General features: G+C 39.6%; 7 protein-coding genes across 10 annotated transcripts; 4 read left to right on the top strand and 3 right to left on the bottom strand.

Moving 5' to 3' along the window:
* Positions 1–866: 866 nt before the first annotated feature.
* Positions 867–3,728, bottom strand: LOC128264595 (uncharacterized). 2 transcript variants are annotated; one of them, XM_053000159.1, is made up of 3 exons: positions 3,015–3,713; positions 2,263–2,323; positions 867–945 (listed from the first exon to the last, which is right to left on the bottom strand). In XM_053000159.1, exons 1-3 carry the CDS (start codon positions 3,358–3,360, stop codon positions 915–917), a joined length of 438 nt encoding a protein of 145 aa, XP_052856119.1. In that variant the 5' UTR covers positions 3,361–3,713; the 3' UTR covers positions 867–914. The 2 variants fall into 2 exon arrangements, with proteins under 2 accessions (XP_052856119.1, XP_052856118.1); XM_053000158.1 differs by lacking the exon at positions 867–945 and having other exon boundaries at positions 1,007–2,323; positions 3,015–3,728.
* A 707-nt stretch (positions 3,729–4,435) lies between these two features.
* On the bottom strand, positions 4,436–10,632 carry LOC128264629 (uncharacterized). Of its 2 annotated transcripts, XM_053000221.1 has the most exons (5): positions 10,517–10,632; positions 9,952–10,076; positions 6,470–6,658; positions 5,215–5,309; positions 4,436–5,095 (listed from the first exon to the last, which is right to left on the bottom strand). In XM_053000221.1, exons 2-5 carry the CDS (start codon positions 10,009–10,011, stop codon positions 4,549–4,551), a joined length of 891 nt encoding a protein of 296 aa, XP_052856181.1. In that variant the 5' UTR covers positions 10,012–10,076; positions 10,517–10,632; the 3' UTR covers positions 4,436–4,548. The 2 variants fall into 2 exon arrangements, with proteins under 2 accessions (XP_052856181.1, XP_052856182.1); XM_053000222.1 differs by lacking the exons at positions 9,952–10,076; positions 10,517–10,632 and adding an exon at positions 7,257–7,528.
* Positions 10,633–10,772: 140 nt separating this feature from the next.
* On the top strand, positions 10,773–11,931 carry LOC128264631 (sepiapterin reductase). The gene has a single exon (XM_053000223.1). It carries the CDS (start codon positions 10,934–10,936, stop codon positions 11,753–11,755), a length of 822 nt encoding a protein of 273 aa, XP_052856183.1. The 5' UTR covers positions 10,773–10,933; the 3' UTR covers positions 11,756–11,931.
* A 2,428-nt stretch (positions 11,932–14,359) lies between these two features.
* LOC128264593 (sepiapterin reductase) lies at positions 14,360–15,339 on the top strand. Its single transcript, XM_053000156.1, has one exon. It carries the CDS (start codon positions 14,476–14,478, stop codon positions 15,268–15,270), a length of 795 nt encoding a protein of 264 aa, XP_052856116.1. The 5' UTR covers positions 14,360–14,475; the 3' UTR covers positions 15,271–15,339.
* Positions 15,340–15,850: 511 nt separating this feature from the next.
* Positions 15,851–18,048, bottom strand: LOC128264628 (splicing factor ESS-2 homolog). The gene is made up of 2 exons (XM_053000220.1): positions 17,567–18,048; positions 15,851–17,100 (listed from the first exon to the last, which is right to left on the bottom strand). The coding sequence occupies exons 1-2, from the start codon at positions 17,937–17,939 to the stop codon at positions 15,950–15,952; spliced, it is 1,524 nt and encodes a 507-aa protein (XP_052856180.1). The 5' UTR covers positions 17,940–18,048; the 3' UTR covers positions 15,851–15,949.
* A 415-nt stretch (positions 18,049–18,463) lies between these two features.
* On the top strand, positions 18,464–21,520 carry LOC128264637 (protein crumbs homolog 1). Of its 2 annotated transcripts, none has more exons than XM_053000234.1 (3): positions 18,464–18,619; positions 19,766–19,879; positions 20,873–21,520. In XM_053000234.1, exons 1-3 carry the CDS (start codon positions 18,562–18,564, stop codon positions 21,346–21,348), a joined length of 648 nt encoding a protein of 215 aa, XP_052856194.1. In that variant the 5' UTR covers positions 18,464–18,561; the 3' UTR covers positions 21,349–21,520. The 2 variants fall into 2 exon arrangements, with proteins under 2 accessions (XP_052856194.1, XP_052856193.1); XM_053000233.1 differs by having other exon boundaries at positions 18,470–18,619; positions 19,715–19,879.
* Positions 21,521–23,023: 1,503 nt separating this feature from the next.
* LOC128264639 (uncharacterized) lies at positions 23,024–24,001 on the top strand. The gene has a single exon (XM_053000235.1). It carries the CDS (start codon positions 23,194–23,196, stop codon positions 23,872–23,874), a length of 681 nt encoding a protein of 226 aa, XP_052856195.1. The 5' UTR covers positions 23,024–23,193; the 3' UTR covers positions 23,875–24,001.
* The last annotated feature ends 1,546 nt before the right edge of the window (positions 24,002–25,547 follow it).

Raw genomic sequence — 25,547 nt, 5'->3', positions numbered from 1 at the left:
CGTCTAGAAATGTTTTGCTCTTGTGGTCACGAAGTTTATGGCGTTTTTTGCCACTTTTGGTAATTTACCTACGACTATCTCTCTGCTTTTCAATGGTATGCGATCGCAAGAATTTTTGGCGGTGAATGATGAACCATTTGTTCATATAGAACAACAAATATTCAGCCATTGACAGATCGTGATAAATGTCGGTATACAAGCGTAAACTCTTTTATTTTTACTAGTATTCATTTTAATACAGCTATATTGATGTAAAAAAGGAGTTTTCTGCTTTTGTTTATTTCAAAACACACTTTTATTAAATTAAATGATAAATACATGTGGATTTCAGTGATAATTTTCCACTAACTGGATATTTTTTTGTTTACAATGATTTTAAGTTTTAAAGATATAAAGATTTAAAGTAGCAGATACAAATCTTTTATTTATAGTCTTGTTAATTTTTAATCTGCGAGCAACATTTGTAATCCTTTGACATGAAAAACAGTACCTTATCAATTTATAAATACTGAAATACCATCAAGATCGGGGTCTACTTTTAGGGGTATCATATAGTCCCATAGAAATCAAGACCTTAGTTAAAAATTCTGCACCACTGGAACCCAAGAACCATCGAATCGAGTATTTTTAATCAAGCAAACACTTTATTAACCAGTTAAATGGGGCAACTTCTTGAGGTGCCGACAAAAGCGGTAGACGTAAACAGAAATCGGAGGTTGGAATCGGCGGTGGAAGCTATAGTATATATATATATACAAGACCCACTGGCCTACTTTTGGCTGGATTTTAAGCCGAGCTCAGCAGATCGATGGGTTGGCTTGGTTTGGGTTGGGTTGGTGATTTTTTTTTTATTTGTTAGGTTTCGGTTTTGGTTTTGATTTTGGTTTTGGAAGACCTCTTTATAAGACCTCTCTTCAGTAGCCGTAGCCCGCGTCTTCGCTGCAGCTGCAAAGAGAAGAAAGACGAAGACTGTGAATGGAGTGACTGAAGAAAAGAAACACCACAATGTTTTTTCAATTTATTATATTCTGTTTTTTGGGTTTTGGGTTATGATCGTTTTCGTGTTCGGTTTTCAAAGTAAAGCTAAGGCTAAAAGATAGGTTTTTTGCGTGGGACTTCTAGAACCAGGCCCTCAGATAGTCCGTGATTGGTGGCGCACTGTAGGTGTCCACACTGTAGCCATTCTGGGTGTGGCTATTGTAGCCATATGTCTTGGCCGGTTGTCTGGCGTAATCCTCGTGCAGACTTTGTTCCGGTTCCGAGACCTGATCGAATCCCCAGCCGCCCAGGCGACCATCGATTAGTTTCTTGAGGAAATCCGTGGTCTGCTGCTTTTGCACCGGCTCCGGATCCACCAGGGTGCCCTCTGTGGAGTGGTAATGATGGTGAGGATGATCGTAGGCCGGATGATTGTACACAATGCCCGAGATGATGCTGTCCAGCTGGGAGTCGGTAACGTGCTCCACGGGATAGCCACCGCCGAGACCCAAAAGTGGAGCACCGCCATAGGATCTTCTCGTGACCGATTCCAGATCGCCGGCAAACTGCAGCGGCGTGGAGCTGTACTCCAGCGGATCTGGGACGGATGTGGTGGACAGCAGGCTGCTCAGCTGCGAGTCATCCACGAATTTGTAGTCCTCCGGTCGACTCAGCGGCGATGGAATCTGCACGGGATAGTAGCCAAAGGCGGCGGCCCGCTTGGCCGGAATCGTGTTCTGCAGCTCCAACGGTTCCGTTTGCTCCACTTGACCAGCCTGAGGAGGCACTTGCTCCACTTTTGGCTGGGGCTCCTCTGGCGGCGGTGCCGCCGCTGTCATTGCTCCACAGCCCATGTGGCACTGACCGCGCTTAAAGTTCGGGTTCAGGGTCTCCGGCATAAACTGGATTATCTCCGGCGCAGTGAGGTCTATTTGGGAGCGGTCTTGCTCGAGCAGATCGTACTCCCCCTTGATGTCGCGCTTGTGCAATCGGCGACCCAATCCCATCCAGCTCGGCTGGGTTTTCTTCGTCTTCCTCTTCGTCTTGGGTGCGGCGGCCACTGGCTGTGCGGGTTCCACCGGAATCAGGCCGAACAGCTTGAGCTGCTGCTGCTGCTTCTGCTGGACGGGAGTCAGGTCCTTGCTGTACAGCTTCACATAGCGTGGCGGACGGTCCTGGAGCTGCTGCTGGCGCATGAGCCGCCGGCGGAGCAGCGAACCGGGTGGCCGGAGATCCCGGCGACGACGGATTGCGTTGGGCGACCTGACCGGTGGAGCTACGTACCTGGGCTTTTGGCTGGCGCAACTCGAGCAGCTGCAGGTTGACTTGTTCTTGGCCTGGCAATCTAAAAGAAAAAAAAAACAAACATGTGAAATTTGCTCAGGATAATATAAAATAAAAATATAATATAAAAAAAATAGCTTTCTTTATATACACTTAATCCCTGTCATAATTTTTAAGCCACAAAATAATTTCATTTACGAGATACCTATTTCAATCAAATAAATAACACGAAACCATTGATAGCAAGAATGTAAATTATTTTATGACTTATTTATATTCAAGATGCCATTAAATTCAAGCTTTGTTATTCAAGATGAATAAAAGATAAAAGTAAATTCTAAAACCACAAAAAAAATTAGATTTAATATGTCAAAGGAATAAATATTATGAAAAATTAAATTATTTTGTGATCTTATGTTTAACGTTTAATGAATATTTTGATTGTAGGAGTTTAATGGGTTGAAAACACTTCAATATGTATTTAAGAAACAAAAGAAATTTGTAATTTCTCCACTGGCATATATCAAAACAGAAGCCCGATTGAGGGAGAGCTGTCCGCTTAACGAAGTTTAGGCAAATTATAAACTTTTGTGTTAGCAATTTAGTTTAATATTTGATGAACAATAATAATAGAAAATATAAAAATAAAAAAAGAAAATCGTACGGTCAAAGGAACCTGTCCGCTTAAGAGAGAGAGAGAGTTGTCCGTCTAAGGGAGTTCTTGCGTTTAAGGACGAGATGATTGCACTTACCCGCCTTGTTGACTGTGATCCGGTCCACCTTGGCGTACAGCTTGGAGGGATTGGTCTTGGGCGGGGCCGGTGTCCTGGGCTGCTCCACGGTGAAGTCGAAGCTGTAGCTGATCTTGGCCTTGGTCTGGACGGGCTTCTCCACCCGATAGCCGTACTCGGCTCCCGCATACTTCTTTTGCTTGGGAGGATTGGGCACGTTCAGCTGGTAGCCCAGCTGGGTGGGACAGGCGCAGCTCTCGCCCGTGTAGACGACCTCCACGGGAGCGGAGTGGACCAGCGCCACGAGTGCGAGTAGCAGGCCCAGAATCGGGGCTATCGGGGCTATCATAGCGTTCAAGTGTCGCATCTCGGTTAGATCTTCTCGGTTATCTGCCTAACTGGCTACTAGCCACAGAGTGCACAGCCGCATTCTTTATATCATCTCGCCCAGCTCGGAGCCCAATGCACTTGACTTTGGGCAAGGTCTTCTTCCCCAGAGACGCCGGCCGATCACTCTGTTTGTGTTTGTTTTTGTTTTCGCTGACCTTTTCAAATAGTTGGCGGGTCATGTTTTCCGTCAAAAGTCATGTTCCCGGCGTTCGCCGCTTTCTTCAGTGTCGATTGTCGCGAAAAGTCAACATCCAAGCTTCAAATTTAGAATTCTGCACAGTGAAACTTCGCCACCAGTTAACAACAATTTCAATTTCCCTAGAGAGAGAATATAAATTTTGTTTTAAAATTCTCTATCAAAAATATACAAGGAGTTTTTGTTTAAAAATGTACAGGCCGGTTTTTGTTCAAATATATATACATACATAGCTTTGGAACGTAGTTTTGTAATAAACCCGATGAGAAGTTGTTTTCTTACCTTTTAGATGTTATAAAATAGTTGCTAAGTGAAAAGTAATGGTTCATAACAGATATGATTTTACTGTAATCATGTAGCTCATAAATAAGTGTTTCGTGGGAATATTTTAAAATGATGGGGGATTCTTTGTAAAGCTGTAAGTAATTTTGAATACATTTTAGTTTCTTCGTTTTATTTTTTTGTCTATTCTTTTTTTTCGGTAAATTACCTCCCATCTAATTTTCATGTCAGCACTTTAGCACTTTGCGACAAATAAGACGTGTCAAAGTGCTTTGATAAAACAAATGCGGTAATCAACAAATAAATTACCATTTTCTTAATGGTCATTTACAAATCGTTTGGGTAATTGTGACTTCAGAAATAGTTTTGCACAAACGATGGGTTGAATGAAAGTTTATGTTTTGAAAACAAAGTCTTATTTCATTTAGTCAAACGCTATAATTGTTTACTCTTCTGTTTTAAGATGTTTTTGTATAAAAACAAAAAATTAAATTGACTTTAGCTTTGGTTCTTAAAACAGCTATTAAATTGGAGTTTAAAGGTTTTACCCTTTATAAAAAGATTTATAAGAAAATGCACTTGCTTATGTACTTTTTATTTTTAAAACTAACTTAGACAGACATCCAATCATTCCCTAGCGTATATACATATTTACAGAAGGAAGGATTGGCATTGGTTGGGATGGGTTTAGTAGGAGTCTTCTGCGGAGTCCTCGCGTTTGGCCTTCCGGTAAGAGGTGATCCTGCCGGGCTTGAAGCCGCAGTCCACGGACACCTTGCCGGCCACCTTGCCGTAGCCATCGCTATAGTCCTTGGTGTCCTTGTAGGCATAACTGGACCTGGAACTGCTGATCCTCTTGAACTTGGGGTTCTTGTACTGCTCGGTGATGTAGCCCAGCTGCTTGTAGGTGAGCTGGGGCGCCTCCTCGTCGTCGGAGGACTGCTCCTGCTCCTGCTCCTCCTCGGCATACTCCTCCTCCTCCTCCTCCTGCTGCTTGGCCACATAGGTGCGCTTCTTCAGCGTGATCACGTCGCTCTTCAGCTTGAAGAGATTCTCCTCGGGCACATTGGAGAAGGCCACCTTCTTCTCGCCATCGACGGGCTTCTGGGCGAATCCGTAGGCCAACTTGTACTCGGGCACATTGATGGCCTTTCCAGCCTGGGCGGCCAGACTCACGCTAATGGGATCCGCAGCCGGACTATTGTCCACCTTCTTCTCCGGCGCATAGTCGATTCTGGAAGAGATTGGCTCGATTTTAGTTTATGTTTACATGTTCTGATTTAATGAAACTGTTTGGTATTTATACTTATTAGTTATATATACACTATATTTAAGGGGATTTTGTTAACTCACTTTCCATAGACGGATCCGGAGCTGGACGAGGAGGCGTAGCTGCTGTCGGAGGAGTAGCCCTGCTGGCACGAACAGGTGGGCTTGCACGGCGTGGTCTGTGTGGAGTGATCAAATCGAGAGAGTTCAGTTTCGGTTTCGGTTATGGTTTCGGATATCGCCGGGAGGTATCTAAATGGGTTCTATCGCTCCGCATAGCTCTTAGTTATGGGAGCACGTACGCGGCGATATATTTGATGAGGCGGTATACGGTATATATGTATATATGTGGATGACGATGCTGTGGACTGATGTTTTGGTGACGCAAAGTTGGGGCGGTGTATTGATAATGCCGCCCGATGCGGAAATTGTTACTGCAGCTGAGGGGGATGACGATGGATGAATGCCACTGCCACTGGGTGCTGATTACAACTGTCGAAACTAATGCTACTTCTTATGATACGGCAATTTATGATAGGTTAAGTTATGATAAGGTAGAGGTCATACTTTTCAACATAGATTAGGTGGTGTGCTTGGTAAAATATGTTACAGAATAAGTTATTTCTTGCTTCTGCTTAATTTTAAAAGCTTACTCATTTAAATTGCTCGATAGAGTATAGTACCTAATAGAAGCACATTATTAAATTTAAATATCAATTAAACCATACAAATTGTTTGAAAATCATGAAAATCTTAACATTGTGTTATTAAGCTTTTGAAGAATATTGAAACTGGGTCATGTTAAATTGTATTGTTAAAGTACAAAATTGAGCTTCAATATTTAACGGGGCTAGAAAATTAGTTTAACAAATATATAATAAACATGGTGTTTTAAATGTAATAGTATTTTAAAAAACTAGTTCTATAAGAAAAATCCCTTAATCAAATAATCAAGTTATTAAGGGGAAAAAAAAAACTTTGAACATTTGTCGATACAAGACAGGAATTTAAAACTAAATGTTGGAGAAATATTTGGATATGTCTAGTAAGTCAAGTTAAAAATCACTGATTTCTCTGTTTTTAGTTAAGTTAAGAATTGGATGTCTGGGTAGGCATTACTGGTTACATGTGGATATGGGAATGGTTGATTAGTCATGGGTGGTTATAGCTGATAGCGATGGCCGGAGGGCCCCCTCTTGAAGCAGTCGATCCGCTCCAGACGCTGCAGCCGCTCGGCCAGACGCTGTGCCGCCAGCGACTTGGCTTCGATGGCGCCCTCGAGCATCCGACGGCCCAAGAGGTTGTTGAAGGCGCTCAGGTACTGGAACAGCTCACGTACTTTGCCGCAGGTCTTGGGCAGCTGGGCCGGCTCGATCAGCTGCTTGCTGCACCAGCAGTTGTCTCCGATCGGCGGGAGGTTCACGTCACTGGGCTCGTAGTATCGGGGCTTCGGCCGGATCACCGTGGATCCCTGGCAGCTCTGGCAGTAATCCGTTCCCTTCTCGGAGCACACACAGGCCGCCATTAGCTGTAAGATCAAGGGGAATGCTTTAAATCGTATTTAATACTTTTATGTGCACACTAAACACTTTTAACAGTTTTTCAGGATATTAAGTTAACCTTCCCTAAATTAAAATTGTATTTATTTCAATTTTCTAGCTACTCATTTATTAAATCGCACTAAACTTATTTTACACACACAACACTTAAAAAGTTTTTCAGGATATTAAGTTAACCTTCCCTAACTCAAATCTATATTATAATTTATTTTTTAGCTTCTATATTTTTAAGTCAAACCTTCCAACAATTTTAACGACTCGAACAGGAATTTTGGAATTTAATTTAATATATTTACTTCTGTTTACTTTTGTTTTGGTAATAAAATATTTTTAGTAATTATTTTATTTTTACCCTTTCTAGCCACTTTCATAAACAGTGTTTATTAACACTTTAAAAAGCATTCAGCATTGTCTTAGCCACCGTACTATACAGTGTTCTAAAAGCCATTTAAAAGCTTCCTTTGTCCCTTTCTAATACATGCACTTGTTGGCTCTTTCACTCTCACGCACGTGCACGTTCACTTGCACTTGCACTCATTTAATATAAATATATTTTCTCTTTCTTACCACTTGAATGCAGTGCATTCCCATCACCAGACAGAAAAGAAGCTTGCAGGCCAGCATTTTGTTAATATTTTGATCGGATCTGTGTGGCTCACTACTCTGTTCTGGGCTCGTTAAAAGTTTGCACTGACTGTGGGAGCGGTCCACACGGCTTTTATAACCGTGATAAAACCGAGAAGATCTCCAAAAGCTGTGCTCAGAAAACCATGCATTAGTTTTTTGCAGCTGTTGCTCTCGAGGTGAATGAAATCTTTGCTCACTATTCGCGCTAAATGAAATCTTCTTGGGATCTTGGGGTCACTTTCTCGTTGAACGACCTTGATTGGAGGGCAGGGTCAGGGGTTCAGGTATAGCCTCCTCCAAGAAAACTTTCCCTAAAGTACCCATCATTCCGCCCACTAAAGCTGCACTGCTACGTGCTTCGGCCTGAAAACCCTACTTGGTATTGATAATACCCCTAAATTGACTGATGTGATGTTATTCTCTGGTCACTGGTGAATTCCACGAACTTTTGGCGATACGATGTCGAGAGTCAACCATGAAGTACTAAGGTTCTCAGCAGAATAATACGAACTTCTTGATCCCAAAATATTCCAGTCATTCAAGACTGGCAGTTATCAAGATCACGGAACCCGAATTTTGTAACAACAACGCGGTATATTTTTATATATTGCTCTAATGTTCGGGTTTTCTTCTCCATGGCTTATAACATCTATGAGTAACAGGCAATTGAATTAATTACTTTTTGTTAGACAAGATGCTTTTTTTTTAAGGGAACTGAAAGGTTTTTATACCCTTGCAGAGGGTATTATAATTTCAGTCAGAAGTTTGCAACGCAGTGAAGGAGACATCTCCGACCCTATAAAGTATATATATTCTTGATCAGCATCACTAGGCGAGTTGATCTAGCCATGTCCGTCTGTCCGTCTGTCCGTCTGTCCGTCTGTCCGTCCGTTTATATGCAAACTAGTCTCTCAGTTTTAAAGCTATCTGCATGAAACTTTCCCAAAAGTTGTCTTTCTATTGCAGGTAGTATATAAGTCGGAACGAGCCGGATCGGACGACTATAGCATATAGCTCCCATAGGAACAATCGGAAAAATAAATGAAAAAAAATTATAACTTTGCTGTTTTTTAATTTTTTGTTTAGTTCTTCGACATATAGTAATGGTAAAATATTTCCGATTTACGGTTTAAATTTCATCAAAATCGGACGACTATAGCATATAGCTCCTATAGGAACAATCGGAAAAATAAATGAAAAAAAATTATAACTTTTCTGTTTTTTGATTTTTTGTTTGGTTCTTCGAGATATAGTAATGGTTTAATATTTCAGAATTACGGTTTTAATTTCATCAAAATCGGACGACTATAGCATATAGCTCCCATAGGAACAATCGGAAAAATAAATGAAAAAAAATTATAACTTTTCTGTTTTTTAATTTTTTGTTTAGTTCTTCGACATATAGCAATGTTTAATTATTTCAGAATTATGGTATAAATTTTATCAAAATCGGACGTCTATAGCATATAGCTCCCATAGAAATAATAAAAATATATAAAATAACTATCTAATAATTGAGCTGCAAATCATCATAGTTTCAATGTTTTTTTTAGCACATACTCAAGTAAATCATAATTTAAATGTTTTCAAAAGTATTTAATTAATGCAATAGCTGCAAGGGTATATGAACTTCGGCTTGCCGAAGTTTGCTTTCCTTCTTGTTTTTTTATAGGATGTATACTGCAATTATATTTGTTTAAAGCCTAAATATTTCACCTTATATTTATTTCCAGAAAATTCCATTTGGGATTTTGAGCTTTGTTATTAAAACTGCGATTAGAAGTGCGTTCCCGATTTCTAAATGGGTCAGCGTCATCTCGGGGCGACCCGGGAATCGGGAGCAGACTTCACAGATTCAAAATTAGGCCATTAACCTAATTTGCGTTTGTTATTGGCGCCTGTTTTAAGTCAAAACCAAAAAGAAAAACACTGTCTATCGTAGAGCACTTTCTTTCTGATCGCTAATGGCCGGTATTTGGGCATATCGGAATACCTGCCTCACATTAAAACACATGTCATTTTTAAAATTAACACGTGTTTGGCAGTATCTTTGGACATGCGATTTGACTGATGTTTAATTACGACATTTCACAGAACTCACACGTGTTACACTAATCGATTGCTAACCATTCAAAAATTTATAACAATCAGTAATATGCGAAAGCAATATTATGCAATTGTAAATATACATTTGTTTTTGGAAATTCACTGAATGAGTGTGATAACCTGTTCAGTATATACATTACAAGTCTACAGTTATGCTTAAATTGTTAGCACTCGAAATTCAAAAAATATTTTCTAAAAATTTAATAAAACCAAAACAAAGATATGTAGCAGCTGGGATTTCTAAAATAAATAAGTATAATATATAAAATGAGAATTTTATTTTAACAAAATCTAAGATTTTTAAAAATTGCTATACTTTTACATGTGAAATACTCGCAAGGATAAGGATATGATATAGTACACAAGATTGTTTTATAGTTGATTTACTTAAATTGGTTATAGTTCTTATTTCCTTTAAATATTACCCTAATCCGTCTGATTTTGCTGTACTATTTCCCGTTGCCAACTCATTTGTTTACAAAAATCTTTGGTTAATCTTTCCAACTGAAAAGCAGCAACCTTGACTTACCGCCATATCAGAAGAACTTCCTGAACCCCAAGATGACAATCGATCAGCTTTTGTGCTCATGGGAAACAGTGGCAAACTCAGGAGGGGCTTGGGAAAATCCAAATCATCAAACAATTGATCTGAAACTAATGTACAATTTATTTAAAATAATACCTTTTCCTCGAAGTACTTATAAAATTTAAGAATTGTTTAAAACTGCAACATGTATATTAAACAAGAGAGCAAATTTTTGTTTTTATAAATACTTATTTTAGACGATTTTGATATTAAAAACTTAAGCCAACGCTATAAGAAATTAATATCTACACAACATCAAAAATTATGCTTATGGATATATGAATATCAAAGGCATTTAGTTGGGTTTTTCCTATGATATGCACAATTAAAGCCGAGTTTAAAATTAGTTGGCAAAGTTGTCTTGCAAAATATAGAAACTATTTTCAACGATTTTGATTTAAATATATAAAGCCGACATAAGAAATTATTTTCTACGTAATAAGAAAAATTATGCTTATGCATATATTGAATTAATGAATGCTGCAAAATAATACCCCTTAATATTTACCAGATTTTTTTAATGATGGGACTCCACTCCAGATTTTAACCGACGTGGTTCTGGTTTGGTTTGCCGAAATCCCATTACAAACGGTTAATGGCTCGGCAACAAGCCCAGACGGCTGATCCCGGGCTTATCAGCCGATTGGGTTGTATAAAAGCCCCAAGCTGACGTCCCCACCAACCCAGAGCGCGTCTATATACGTAATCGGAAGCCAGGTTGTGCTCAGTCGAGTATATATATACATATACTTGGCCCATCGGAAGCAAGCTCCTTATCAGCGGAGAAACAGAGTCCAGTTGGCGAAGCACGCTGAAATTTCGGCAACAGTACAGTCGTACAGCCCCAAGTGATCGCAAGTGTGAAGTTCTTCCAGTCGCGTCCAGATCTCCAGAATATCCCTCAAAAGAATCCTTTTATAAAATAATGGCAGCAAAGAGAATGGATTTAAATAAGCGCACCTTTTTGGTGCTGAGCGGCAGCTCGAATCCTTTGGGTCAATCCCTGGCCCTGGAGTTTTGCCGTCGCCTGGCCACCGGATCCGTGGCCCTGATCTTGGACGAGGATCAGCAGCAGCTGCGTGAGCTTGAGGATCTGCTCCAGAGCGAGCTTAAAACCGAAACCATTAAAGTGACAACCGGCAAGTTGAACGACAGCCACTCGAATGGAGTGCAGCTGATGGAGCAGGCTTTAAAGGACCATTTCAAAGTTGTGGGGGACAACCAGCGATTCGAGAGATCTATAATGCTGCACAACGAGGGGCTGGCGGCCAGCCATGTGCTCTTGGAACCCCAGAGCACCGAGGATTGGAAGGAGTATGTCCAGCAGCAGCTCTACGCACCGGTGGCCCTCAGCCAACGGTGGCTGCAATCGGGGTATTTGGCGAAGGTGGAGAAGCTGGCGGTGAATGTGACCTCCTCCCTGATGGTGCGTCCACTGGTCCATGCCGGCTTGCTCTGCTCCTGCAAGCGGGCCAGGGACATGTACTTCCGGGCCATGGCCGCCGAGGAGCATCGTTTCGACGTCCATGTGCTCAGCTTCTCACCCGGACTGATGGACAGCCACCGGGGCCAGTGCGATATGAACGGAAACGAGATCACTCCCGCCGAGCTGGTCGCCTCGAAGCAGCTGCTCCAGCTGCCCAGGATCCAGCCCAGCCAGGCCACCCTCAAGCTGATCAACATCCTCGAGGAGATCTCCTTCGTGTCCGGCCACGACGTCGACTACTACGACACCTTCGTTTTATGAGTAGCACCGTGGCGGTGGGCTGTGTCCCCAATGGACTCGGTTCTGTACTTGACCCCCGATTTTGATGCTGTTTTTGATTTGATTGCCTTGGAAATGAATAAACTCTGGCTGACGACCCTCAATTTAAACCTGCAAGTGCACGAAAACCAAGCACACGAACAGGAAAACGAAAAGAACCCTTTTTTTCATTTTGGTCAATTGGTACGGGGAGATTCTTCTAATTTTTTTTTTAATCTAGATTCAAATGGGAGTTATAGCAAAATTATTCAGATTTCTCATAAATTTTTCATATACTTAAAGTCGTTTTTTTTTGTAGGACACAAGAGTTCTTTAATTGCAAGTTTTTTAGTTTAGTTTTTTATTTCTGAAAGGAAAGGAATACATAAAAAGGAATATATTAAAATAAAAGAGGCTGTAATTTGATCAATATTTCGTAGAGGGCACCAATTTTGTTTTTTTTTTATAGAACCTATTTGAAATATGTACATTATTTTCCCAATTGAAAATTACATAGTTTTATTAGAGAAATTTATAAGGAATACAAAGAAGAGGCTGTAAATTGGTCGATATTCCAGATAGTTGAAATTTAGAACACTTTTAAGTTAGCCAAACCCCCTTTTAAATTGTTTTTGTAAAAATAGAAGATTTATTAAATAGATTATATAAATTTAATGCATTTTACAGAACAACAACCCTGATTTGAAAAACACAAGCCACATGTTTTAAAGAAATTGAAATCCTTTTTTCTGAACTACTGTAAACCGATATTTTTAATATATATATACATCTTATACCTACATTTGCGAAAAATAGATAGATAGATTTCATTAAAAGATCAATAACCCAATAGCGTTGCGATTATGAATCAGCAATGGGAATATGAGTACATACATGAAAATACTTCCATATATGTACATATACATATATTACGCATAGCATATATAGCACGGGTCACGCAAATAATTTCAAAACAATCTGAGACAGAGCCCGACGCCTTAGTGATAAGGGAATCCACCGATCGAATTCTACGGAAGACACGTGTTCATATAAAGATTTGTGGTGTTGCCGGGTCGGAATCGGAATCGGAAAAGTATTCGAAATATATGTATGTATATGGGCTGCGTTTGGATCCGGGATTTCACTGTTTTTTTTTTTATTTTTGTTGTTTTTTAGGCAATATGGTACAGTCACTGCTAGAATTTACTTAGCCTTTTTTACTAAAATAAATATTTTTGTTTTTTTTAAATACATTTTTTAGTTTTTTTTTTTTTTTTGCTAATAATTTTGTGTAAGCGCATATTCAAGGCATACTTTTGGGTATTCCTGTTCAATGCTTGAATAGGAAAACTAATTTCATTTTTATTTACATTTCCAAAGCTGTCTGTTGCATACAATGTTGCGAAGCTTTCCTAATCGAAGTAATAAATGTTGTAATTGACGATCGTTAGTACTTGAATTTCCGTACAATGTTGCAAAGCTCTCTAATCAATATGTTTTCATGGTTAAACCTTAGATATAATTTTATAAAGATTAGGTTAAGAAACATGATTTACTCAAGTATGTTAAACAAGTCAGGTTTTCTTTGTAAGGCAATTTAAAGAATCATTTGAATAAAAATTTAAAACTCGCTTTATTTTGTAAACTATTGTTTAAAGTATTCAGGGGTGTAGTAAATAAAAATTACATTTTTGTGACGATTAAACGATGGAGCTTGACAATAGTTCAAAGTTGTGGAGCTTTCGAGAGAAGATTACGAGAATCTCAATCTCAACTCTTTTAGATTGCCGACCTTGACATTGACTTTGTCGCGTTGATTTCATGCATTCCACATCATAACTTACGTATTTCGATAAAGCCCGTAATTTTTGATACTTAATGCCGACTTAAACGATGCAATTAATAAAACATAGGCAATTAATTAAATTAAGTCGTTAAGCAAGAGCCGGCGATAACCTTTCCACTTCAAGTAGAGCTTAAAGCCTGAGAGAAACGAGAGCATTAATGGGCTGTCAGAGAGGAAAATACAGGGGCGGCAATATGGGGGTTACAACCTACGTATATCCCCCAAACATATTAGGTACACGTTTTCTCATTTCCAATTCCTATTTTAAAATCAGGTCACGACTTTGTTGGTTTTTATGAATTTACAAATAGATACATGTATTTTTCGGCCTTATCACAATAAAAACCACAAAATGTACTAAAAATATTGTTTTAATGAAAATGAAAATGGAATCTCGAGATTTTCTTATAACTATGTATTATCCCAAAACTAAAGAATATACTATGGTATAGTATAATACTTTTTAGTTCAGAAATATTAAAGGAATACGTTTGTAGAAAGTCTTGCAACCAAATAATGTTGTTTAAGAAAAACGTCCTTAAATATTTAAGTTTAAGAAACAATTTTTTTTCTAGTTTTGAAATGAAAATTTTATTTTGTTGATTTTTTTACTTTTAAATTGATTTCAAAGCAAATAAATACTTGCTGAAAATAAAGATATTTTTTCAACCCCAAAAAGTTAAGTTTTAAATGGTCCCCTGAAAAATATTTCCTGCTTACGCTCCTGGACATAAAACAATGAGCTTTAGACAGCTGTGAAAAAGCTGGCAAATCAGGTAAAATCCAAAGCGAAATAAAAAAAAAAAGCCAGCCAACTGTTGCCGCTGTGGAGTGTGTGAATAATAGAAAGTAATTTAGTGTGGTTTTCGCTGCAATAATGGACCTAAAGCAGTGCACATACCTCCTGGTGACCGGAGCCTCTCGAGGAATTGGCCGTGAGTTTGCCCAGCAGCTGGCGAAACGGATCAAACCGGAGGGATCCGTGGTGGCGCTCCTGGGTCGCAATCAGACCCTTTTGGAGGAGGTGAAGGGAGAGATCCTGGCCACAGTACCCGACCTGGCCGTGCACACCTACGCCCTGGAACTGGAAACGGCCAGAACGGAGGACTTCACCCGGATTCTGGAGGATTCTCGGGGGCAGCACACTTTCCAGCGGGCCATTGTCATCCACAATGCCGGCACCGTGGGCGATACCTCGAAGAGGGCCAAGGAAATTGGGGACACGGACTTCCTGCAGCGATACTACCACACCAATGTCTTCTCCGCCATATCCCTGAATTGCGAGTTCATGCGCCTCTTCCAGGGCATCCCAAAGTTGGTGGTCAATCTCAGCACTTTGGCTGCCATTGCGCCCATCTCCTCGATGGCTCACTATTGCACGGTGAAGGCAGCCCGCGAGATGTACTTTCGGGTGCTGGCCACGGAGGAGGGCCTGGCCTCCAGCCAGGACACGCTGGTGCTCAACTATGCGCCCGGCATGATAGACACCCAGATGACCATGCAGGTGCAGCGGGAGGCTCACGATCCCGCCGTGGCCGCCATGTTCCGGGAGCAGAGGGAGGCCCGCACCATGCTGACCACCGCCCAGACCACCGAGCGGTTCATCAAGGTCCTGGAGGCCCTCAAGTTCAAGTCCGGCGATCACGTCGACTACAGGGATGAGCAGTTTTAGTTGGTTTAGCCAATGAGTGAAGTGTATGGTTATGGGTTTTTTGTATTAAAACATTTGAAAGATAACACAGCATTCAATGTCTCTATTAATCTCCTAAAGAAATCCCATTTCATTTTTGTTGGAGGAATTTTGTACATAAATCCCTAATTGATTCGCCTCTTCATGAAATGAGTTTTATATGAGTATTTTTTCTTAAATATAACTAATTAAAAAGATGATTTTTTTGCGACCTTTCCACTTATTTTTAGTGATTCCACTAGGTTTAAAGGTAGATTAAAAATTTTTTAATTTTCTGAGTAGGAATAAAAAACCTGAACAAACTCTAATTAAAGGTTAACATAGAAAAAAACAATTATATGTAGGTTAATCAAATAAGGTATTACCTTTCTGAGTAAGAATAAGGGATTTAAAAGAGTATTCAAAGGCTGCCAAAAGTGATTGCTACAAAGTTTCGACATAGCTTCCAACTGATAACAAATGTGCTTTTACATTTATGATTTTTCGCATTCATGATTTTCTTATCAGCATTAAGGAATCAATTGCTTTTGTGAACCAACTTCTTTGTGCAAACAAACTCCAATTTGGTTTAATAGCTACATTTTAATGCCATAAATAATATGGTTTTAACATTATGAGGTATTGAATTGAAACTAAACATGAACAAGGCACGCTTTATGCGCTAAAAGAAATCAGCTGCAGAGCGTCGCTTTGTGGGTATCTTGAGCAGGTCGTCCGTCAGCGTGGAGCCCGTGTCGATGGTGGAACTCTTGGCCGGAGTGCCGATCCTGCCCGACTGCTGTTTCGGTGGTCCCAGCGGAGTGCTGCCGGTGTGACTCCTCACAACGCCGGGCGTTATCTTGCGCTTCCTGGCGCTCAGCGGCGATGGTGTGTGCGACGATCTGGGCGTTCCACGGAGTCCCAGCTTCCCGGTGGCCAGGAGCTGGGCTGCCGGCGACATGCTGGCCAGGCGCTCCATATTGGTGCGTATCAGCGGGGATCCAATGTTCCGACGCGCCGTATCCAGGGCCATTTGCTTCTGATTTCGCATCTTCTCGCTGACCTTCTCGGCCAGCGCGATGGCGATGTTTTCGCGCCGGGAGTTCTCGTTGATGCGGAACGAGGGTCCCTGGGTGGGTCGCATTGGAGTGTCGCCACCGTCGAGGCGAAAGGGCGTGCCATCGATCTCACCCCAGGTCATGATGGGCGAGAAGGCTTCTCCGGGGCGCGGCGATGGTGAACGCAGCAGATCGAATCCTCGTATTCTCGGCGTGGCCGTCGATTCACCCGCCCCATTGGCTGACAATTCATCCGGCTTTTTACCCTCCGTGTCCCGGTGCTTGGCTTCATCCGGCAGCCTGGTGGCATTGTGCTGGATGCTCTGCTTGCGCTCTGCCGCCTGGACACGCTCCTCCTCCGTGTACTCCACGCCATCGGGCACATACATTATGGAGTTCATGTTGGTGTAGTTCCAGGTTTCTATTTTTCTCAGCGGATCCGGCTCCTCGAATTGCTTCTCTATGCTGGGCAGCATTAGGGCGCGCTGCAGTTGCTCCGCCGAAAGTTTTTCGTGGTTGTAGAGCACGGCGTACTTCTGGCGCAGCTTCGCCTCCGCCGTTTCGATGATCTCCTGAAAGCTCTGGTTATCCTCGCTGGTGTAGTTCTGTAGGAAGGCGTCCAGGGAAAGCTTCGAAGTGGTGTCCCCGCCCTCGGCGGCACTCTTCTCGGAGTTGGCAGTGGACAAGGGGGTGTCCGTGGCCCGGGAATTGAGCAGCGGAGTGTTGCTGCCGTTGGCCATGCTAACTGGCGTCTCAAATGTGGCCGGGGACATGGCTGAAACGAGAGAAGGTAGTGTTTTGGTGTTAGTTATAATTAAATGGATTACACCCAACTGGGTTTCTTCCAAAAATAATAGTTTTTCGAATATAAATATATATTTAATAAATAATGTGTTCCAAATGCGTTTTTTAGTCAAGTCTTAGTCATTTCAATAACTTGTATAATTTTTTAAACATTTGCAATTATCGATACACCTGCATTCACTTTATTTAAATTAAATACTGTGCTCTGTGCTTAATATCCGAATCTGACCAGAAAACATGATTTACATATCAGATTTTTCATGATTGATGTTTTTTTTTAAGATATGGGAAAATTGAGCTCAAAACCACGCTTCAATATCCAGTAGAAAGAATGAAGTGTCTGTTTTTTAAAAACAAAGAGCTATCGAATAGCTACAATAAATTGTTGGAAATGTGTATTTTGGAAGCACTACTGCAATCTCGATCCCGATACCCACCATTATTCCGCTGATTGTTCCGTCGACTGGAGCTTCTTCCCGTTCCGGGAATCCTGCCCAGACTGTAGCGCTCCCGAATTTCGGCCATTTGGACAAAATCCCGCCGCGACTCCGCGTCCAGGTAATCGTTCTGGGCCCGCAGCCGCTCCAGATCCGGGAAGAAGTCGCGCTGGATGATCTTGGACATCTCCTCGATGTACTTCTCCTCCGTGAGGATCTTCGGTTTGTTCTTGGGGCGCACCATTGCCGTGGGCTTCTTGAATTCGGCCAGCGCGGAGTTCTGGATGCGGGCCACCTCCATGGCCAAGCTGCCGGGAGTTGCGGGTGTGCCCGGAGTGGCAGGTGTGGCAGGTGTGCGTGGCGTGTCGTTCATCGCCTTGTTTATCCCGTATTTGCCCCGAAATTTACTTTGTTTTGATAATAATTGAGTGAAATCAGTTTTACTTCTCTTTAGTGTGCCCGTTACATTTTTCGCCGAGAATCTCATATAGTGTTGCCAGATAGTTCTTTTTTTGGCGACCTGGCAAGGAGCACTTATCGATGAGCTATCGCGAAAAGTGGAATGTATTCAAAGAAGCGCGAATATTTAAATTTTTATTGGCCTTTTGCTGCCATTTCAAGGGCTTTGATTTTTAATTATTAATATTTTAAATACTTTTTTTGAATCTCAAAGATAGTTGTTTTAAAAACACCCGAAAGTCAAATTAAAGGGCACTTTGCAAACGTCCCAAAGTGTGCCAGCCTAAACGACAAACATTTTTGCCTTCAAAAAGTGTGTACAAAATAGTCAACTATTTGCCGTGTGAATCATTGGCCATAACTTTGTGTTCGGCCCATTTTATCAGGTCGATTCAAACACCGCTGTTCGGGGGCCTTATCTCTTTTCAATAAGCCCAATCGAACTTCGTATACTCCCGTCAGTCTTTGTTCAGCTTTACAGCGCGTCGCTTCTTCGATCGCCGTGAAATTAGTAATTGAATATAATCAAATCAGTCATGAAGTTCTACCTGTTGCTGATCGCCGCCGTGTCGTTTCTGACCTACATCAGTTGTGGTAAATTTGGTTCCTTGTTCAATTCCCTCCTGATTTCGATCGGGATTACATTTTTTTTCCCGTTTGCAACGAACGATTTATTGGAGTGCATTATATAAGAAGGTGTGATAAGCTGTGGTCTCATGGACACGAAAATAAGTTCGTGATTAGATATCAATAGGCGACTTCCCCTAGAAACGTCAAAGTTTCTAGGCTTTGTAACTTAGCTAACAATTTTTGTTTTTTTGTGTGTGTGTGTGTGTGTGTGTGTGTACAGCCGGCGAAAAATTTGATATATATAGTATATATAAAGAATGTATCCATATGTCAGCAGTAGGTTGATTTCTTTTTATGATGAAATATAGTATATGCGTGCAATGATGCAGGCTTGTTCTCAATAGCAGAAAGTTCTCGAATTTTTGTTTGCACGTATTATGTATGCAATTTTATCTGTATAAAAAACGAAGCAAAGTGAATTCAAGAGGAAATCGTCTTTATAGATGAAATAAATCTGGGCTTATAAGCATGCACTTTTGTGTTAGGCATTTATAGCTTTAATTTCTTAACTACAGTTTGTCATAAAGCTCCTTACACATTAGATAGATTTTTAAAGCGAAGTCAAAATGATCATCATCGTTTATTTTTATTCGTAATTCTCATTATTTGGAATATTTATATTAAACAGATGAGTCTTAGCACATAAATATATGTAAATCACATATGTATAATGATAATTTCATAATAATTTGTGTGCAAACTTGGAGCACCTTAAATGATGTTTTCTGTAAATTGACTTTTCTTATCTTATTCGCGGCATACACAGATATGTATGGTTGTCGATTCATTTCGGTGCCTATGTGTACACATGGTCGATAAGAATCGTTTGTGGCAACAGTGTGAATGAGATAATACCGCTCAGTTGGTACAGTGTGTGCCATGATAATATGACAAAGCAGGTGGACGGGTAAAATAAAAAAAACTCAAAGTAAACAGATAGAGATAGAGGTAGATATGTTTTTGCACTGTATTGAAGAGGACCTTGCACCAAAGCCCCACCTTGGTTTATTTTTGGATGCCAACGCAAAGGTTACAACCATATTGATCTAATCTAATCAGGCCTGCCCGAAACTGAATCGAAACGCACCGTTCCCCTCGCTCAATTCGCAGATGGCTGCATCCAGTGCAACTCCAAGACCAACGAACGCTGCGCCACCGATCCGGTGAGCCTGCTCAACCGCAACTGCTCCGACGGCACCTCCAACTGCTACTCCCGCGTCCTGGGTAAGTTATCCTTTATCCTTTATCCATTATCCCTTTGATAAATGTACTCCAAAATATTTTACTATGCCATTACTCATTTTACAATAGTTTTTTTTTTTTTAAACTAAAAAAATAAATAAAACCTGTGTTTCCCATTTGAAATATTATTCTTGTAAATAAATTTTTATACTTAATATACCATCTTTGAAGTGTTCTTATTTCCATTTTCTATTCTATGTTCATAGATTTTATTTTAATAAAAAATTAATAATATAATGGGATGTATATTTTAATAGAATGTGTTCAAATTTAAAGTCTACCATTTAGTTGTTTTTCGAAATTAAGAAATATCAATAACCCAAAACTGTCTAAGAATTTTTATTGAAGCAATTGAACTACGTTTTGAATTTTTTTAGAGTGCTTACACTTAACATATACCATCCGTTAAAATGTAATCTTTTCTTTTTTAATCAAAGAATTTTGTAAAGCTTTAACGGAATATCAAATTTGTGACGGCTTCGCTTGATTTATAGCACATTTTCACTTTTACTGAGAGCTTCCATTACTCATGACAATATATAAAAATAGCTAGCTAAATAAATAATAAATAGATAAACAATTTGAGCCAGGCATATTTTCTTATTGCGATAATAAAGCAAAGAATGTAGTTTAATAACGACAAAACAGATCAGAACGATCTGAAGCTCACGCACTAAATTTCTGTTAAATAAGAAGTTGTGTATGTTTAATTAAAATAGTTTTTTTTTGCTTTTCAATTCATTACCCAGTTAAATAAACCACTTGATCCTTTTCTTATTTTTAAAACGAAAAGCGAAATTTCAAAATTTTTTGATAACATAAATTTGTGACCCATCATGAACTAAAAATAACTTTAATGCTTTGAAATGACAAAAATGTTCAATGGGTATTAATATGTATACTCTGTTCTACTACCTAAAATAAATTATTTTTTATTAAAATGAATTTATTTTGATTATTTGCGGACACCTGTAGATGGCTACACAATCCGTGGATGTGCTGTGGACCTGGACAACGCCACCAAGAGCGCGTGCAACAACGAGCTGGTGTGCCAGCTGTGCACCTACAACGAGGGCTGCAACAGGAACTACTTCCCGCAGAGTCGGGCGCAGTGCCTCCAGTGCTCGGGCAACTCCACGGAATCGGAGTGCGCCACCAACACGTACCGGCATTCCTCGATCTGTCCGATCTACAAGTTCGGCGACCAGTGCTACATCCGCAACAGCAACCGCACCGCCAGCGGATCCTTCCAGCGCGGATGCCTCACTTCGGCGCAGGCCAAGAAGCAGTGCGTGAAGGAGGGTAATTGCTTCACCTGCGAGGGCAGCGGCTGCAACTTCCTCAAGTACAATGACGCCCTCATCCCGCTGGCCCGCGACTCCGGTGCCCATTTGGCCCTCTCCGTGTCCCTGATGCTCGCCGGTCTCCTGGCCGCCGCCTCCAGGCTCTAAATAGTGCTAATCCAATCCTCCCATCTTCCAAAAACTTGCTAGGCTTCATCTTCAGCATTAAACTACCTTTTTTTTAGCAGCATTATAAACGGTTTATAGTACTCTTTTTTTGTCACCCTTCTGTCTTCGTTATGTCTTTGCCTTGAACAAAAATAAAGATACAATAATTATATATCGAATTTTCTTATTTAAGATTAAGATGACTATAAAATTAAAGTCGTATGTAGTTTTTGATATGAAAGAGAGAATGGCAATATAAACATACATATACATTTTGGGAAAGCTAAAAAAACTAACCGGTTTTAAAATTAATTCATTTGAAATTAACATTTTGGGAAAGCTAAAAAACTTACTGGTTTTAAAATCAATACATTTAATAATTGTTAAATGTACAGCATGGATTAGGCTATTACTATGCTTCCAACAATAATTTATATAAAAATTAAGTGAAAGTTAGGGGCATTCAGAAAGACTCAAACGAGTTAAAATTTTGTTATTTTAGATTTTGATTGTTTAAAAAATTAAAATTAATTTTTATTAAAAACTTGGCTTGCTTTGAACAAAAATAAGTATGAAAACTGCATGGGAATGGAGGGAAAAATATTGATCAAGCATTTTGTTTGCTTTCGCCTTTTTACGAGGTGTCAACGGGCGGCACTTGATGGCCCGACTTGCAGTTGACATCCTACCACTCCACCACTCCACTCCATTCCTCCTTACTATATAGACGCCGATCCCAATACCGATTTCAATCCAAAACCAGAACCAGAACAAGAATCATAACCAGAGGCAGTAACAAAACCGGAAGCTCTCTCCGCCAATGAGGGGTGCATAAATGTGTCGACGCCTCCGAATGTTTGTCAATTACTTTTCACGGCTCGCTTTTCCGGGGCCATTTCAAATCGAACTGAATGTGCGGAAATAGATCAGTTTGGGCATGCTTCTCAGTTCCAGGGAAGCCAACAAATTTCCAACAAGAAATATAAACGGTTTGTTTTTGCATTATATTCTTATTTCTTAGTTTTATTCGATTTATATTTGTTTTTTTTTTAATTTATTGTCATATTTTATTTTGATTTTTTTAGAAGGCAATTAAAAGAGTATATATATATAGATTAGGCCAAAGAACAAAAAAATTAAACAAAATTAAAGTAAGAAATAAAAAAATAATCAAAATTAAATGAATTTTTATAAAATTTATATATTAATTCCCCATTCAAACCTTTTTTAAAAATATTTTTAGTTTTACTGACTCTAATATGATGAATTTATTTATTTTTGTTTATTCCACCAACGCTTCTTTTATATTTGTTTAACTGGAATTATTAATTTACAATTTATGCCTTGCTAAAAATAATTGTAGTTTAATTCACTCTTAAGTTTGATGAATTTATATAATTTTGTTTATCTAAATTCTACCAATAATTAATGAAACATTTGGTTCACTGTATTTTTAAATTTTACATATTTTGTTACTTACTCAATTATAAAGCTTACTAACATTTTGGTAGGGGCTTATATATTTATACTTTATTTATTTTAGTGTCATTTACTTGTTAACATAGAACTAAGAGTTCAAAAAAACGAAGTTTTGTAGTAAAGAAATAGGATTTTTTGTATCATATTCAAATAAAATATAATTAAATCGTTAAATCGTGGAAATGGTGTTTCAGGAGGCCAGGAGTTGGCATTAACATTACAATACTGACAGATCGACGGGGAAATTACATACAAACTTTTCCTTGACCAGACTGGAGCTCAAAAAAAACCCGAGCTCAGGCGACAGATCTACGAGATATACGGAGATACGAACACGTTGTTGGAGTCCTTCAATCCGGAAGCAAGATGCGGAAAATGCAGATCCTAATTCAGACGCGGGACGGACAGAAGAGCCTCTACGAGGTGGATCGTTTCGGGACGGTGGGTTCACTAAAGGCCCACATTGGTCGCAACATGGCCGTGCCCATGGGCTTCAGTCGGCTGTCCTACAAGGGCACCATCCTGTCCAATAAGAGTGTGCTCGACAATGTGGGCATCAGGCGGATGTCCACCCTGAATCTCTTCTGGCAGCCGGTCGTCCTGACGCCCAGTCAACTCGACGACAAGGATGTCGACCAGGACCACATGGAGCAGAAGCTAAAGGGTGAGACTGGCACGGCCGATAAGTATCCCCAGATGGTCAAGACGGGAGAAGGAGGACTACTCAATGAATCGGACAGTTTCCACGATGGCGATGCACTGGCTGGTGAGATGCACCAACCCGCCCACAGCCCACTCACCCAAAACGAGGATGTGGATGAGCCGCTCGAGGACCTAACACTACCGTCCACCGATTTCCTAGGATTCATAACCCTCAACAAGCCCCGCCAGAAGTCAGCAGATGAGCATATTGAAAAGGAACTGGTGCCCCCTGCTGCTCCACATCCTGACCCCGTGAAGGTGCCCCAAAAGAAGCCGGAGACCAGTGCTCCAGCCAAGTCTGCCAAGCCCAAGATGAAGGGCAAGAAGAACCGCAAGAAGAAGTAGACAGTTCCTTAGTTCCTGCGTTTTCTCATTTCAGTTCGAAATTCATTTCAACCACCATTTTAAGCGACAATTTGATATCTAAATTTGCGTTACAATAAAACCGATAAAACCTTCGATTACTCGAAATCAAAAATACGTTTTTAATACATTTGATTTATTTTAATACTTTAGTTGAATAGCAGGTATTTAAATTTATTGTACCTAGCATTTTGTTGTATTCATAATATTTATTTTGATAGTTATTATTTAAAACCACATTATACAAATTAAATTATAAAAAAGATTTTAAATTAAATGTTAAATATTATTTAAATATTCTTAAAAAGTAGCTTTGGATATATAAATATATCCATAAATTGGTTTATGCGAAAGAAAACTTATTAATGATATAAATCAATTTTTTTTTCAATTAAATATAAACATGTATATAAATATTATAAAAAAAAATAGCTTTGTATATAATATATTTACCACAAATTGGTTTAGATATAAATTGGTTTTAAAAATAGTTTTAGTATATCTTTACTGAGTGCAGATCAATTAAAATGTATAATTCTTGTCGATCTTCGCACTTATTATTTGAAATCATTTATCCTAAGCGGCAACCAATTAATTGCGTTTTGTTTACACTCAAACAAATAATTAACAACTAATGGCATGGCCAATGCCATAACAATTTTTCAAATTTATGAATTATTTATGGACTGCATAGTAACGATGCGTTCTGAAAAATGCCAAAAAAATAAACGAAAAACTCAAGAAAGAAGCCACTTAACTCAAAATAATTGTAAACAGTGGCGGCCAAACGAAACACGAACACGAAAATCAAGGAAAAACAATAACAAGCAGTTCCATAAATGGATAATGGATAAATCCTGGGCGCAACTGGATGCGTAGATTTATATATACGAGGAAGGTAAACAAATCGGTTCAGGTGGAGACCCGTCCAGGTACCAGGTACCAGGTATCATCTACCATCCACCATCCAGCATACACCGCTAATTGAATGCCCGTGGCTGATGGAAAGCAGAAGCCCCCGGCTAATCGGGGGTGTTCACTTTGATCGGTCCAGTTTTTCGGTATATTCGGTTCTTCGATTTCTTGGGCTCTCCGGATCTCCAGTTCTCCGCAGGTTCTAATGGCCAACAGACGCCATTTTCATGGGGCTCTACTGCCGCATCTTCTATTTCGCTCCCTCTTGCTGCCTCCCTCGCACGCCTGCACTGAGCAAAAAGAGATCTCCCAATTAAGTAAATCTCAAATGAAAATCAATAGTTTTTTATAGCCAAAATAATAAAACACCAAAAACTAAATCAAACTTATTTGTTAAACATCAAAAATCGATTTGTAAAAAAATAAAGTAAAAAACCTAAGATGAAAAATAAAATTCTAACTATTTTTTTCAACTATAAACAGCACTTTAAGCATATCTAAAAGTTATAATAATTATTGATCCTCACAATTTTTGAAATTTCCTATCCTCATAATAATTTTAAATTTCAATAATGTATAAAAAACGTAGATATTCTGTGCCAAAAGATAAAAAAAAAAAATTATTTCAGAAGTTTAAAATAAAATAACATTTTTGAATTTTTAAAATTTAAATATCTTTAAAAAGTGCAAAATATTGATGGATAAGGCTGTTTATAGGTAATTTTTTCTAGGATGTTTTA

The sequence above is a fragment of the Drosophila gunungcola genome, unplaced genomic scaffold, assembly GCF_025200985.1.
Source record: "Drosophila gunungcola strain Sukarami unplaced genomic scaffold, Dgunungcola_SK_2 000075F, whole genome shotgun sequence".
In the NCBI taxonomy this organism is placed as follows: domain Eukaryota; kingdom Metazoa; phylum Arthropoda; class Insecta; order Diptera; family Drosophilidae; genus Drosophila; species Drosophila gunungcola.
The sequence above is the reverse complement of the archived record's forward strand: the minus strand, read 5'-3'. Positions and strand labels throughout refer to the sequence as shown.

Coding starts and splice junctions, on each gene's coding strand:
- LOC128264637 (XM_053000233.1), top strand. CDS start 18,562: ATGAAGTTCTACCTGTTGCTGATCGCCGCCGTGTCGTTTCTGACCTAC. Junction 18,620..19,714: donor TCTGACCTACATCAGTTGTG/GTAAATTTGGTT, acceptor TAATCTAATCAG/GCCTGCCCGAAACTGAATCG. Junction 19,880..20,872: donor CTGCTACTCCCGCGTCCTGG/GTAAGTTATCCT, acceptor GGACACCTGTAG/ATGGCTACACAATCCGTGGA.
- LOC128264629 (XM_053000221.1), bottom strand. CDS start 10,011: ATGAGCACAAAAGCTGATCGATTGTCATCTTGGGGTTCAGGAAGTTCT. Junction 6,659..9,951: donor GAAGTTCTTCTGATATGGCG/GTAAGTCAAGGT, acceptor TTGATCTTACAG/CTAATGGCGGCCTGTGTGTG. Junction 5,310..6,469: donor TGCCCAAGACCTGCGGCAAA/GTACGTGAGCTG, acceptor CACTCCACACAG/ACCACGCCGTGCAAGCCCAC.
- LOC128264628 (XM_053000220.1), bottom strand. CDS start 17,939: ATGAACGACACGCCACGCACACCTGCCACACCTGCCACTCCGGGCACA. Junction 17,101..17,566: donor GAACAATCAGCGGAATAATG/GTGGGTATCGGG, acceptor CTCTCGTTTCAG/CCATGTCCCCGGCCACATTT.
- LOC128264593 (XM_053000156.1), top strand. CDS start 14,476: ATGGACCTAAAGCAGTGCACATACCTCCTGGTGACCGGAGCCTCTCGA.
- LOC128264631 (XM_053000223.1), top strand. CDS start 10,934: ATGGCAGCAAAGAGAATGGATTTAAATAAGCGCACCTTTTTGGTGCTG.
- LOC128264595 (XM_053000158.1), bottom strand. CDS start 3,360: ATGCGACACTTGAACGCTATGATAGCCCCGATAGCCCCGATTCTGGGC. Junction 2,324..3,014: donor GATCACAGTCAACAAGGCGG/GTAAGTGCAATC, acceptor TTTTTCTTTTAG/ATTGCCAGGCCAAGAACAAG.
- LOC128264639 (XM_053000235.1), top strand. CDS start 23,194: ATGCGGAAAATGCAGATCCTAATTCAGACGCGGGACGGACAGAAGAGC.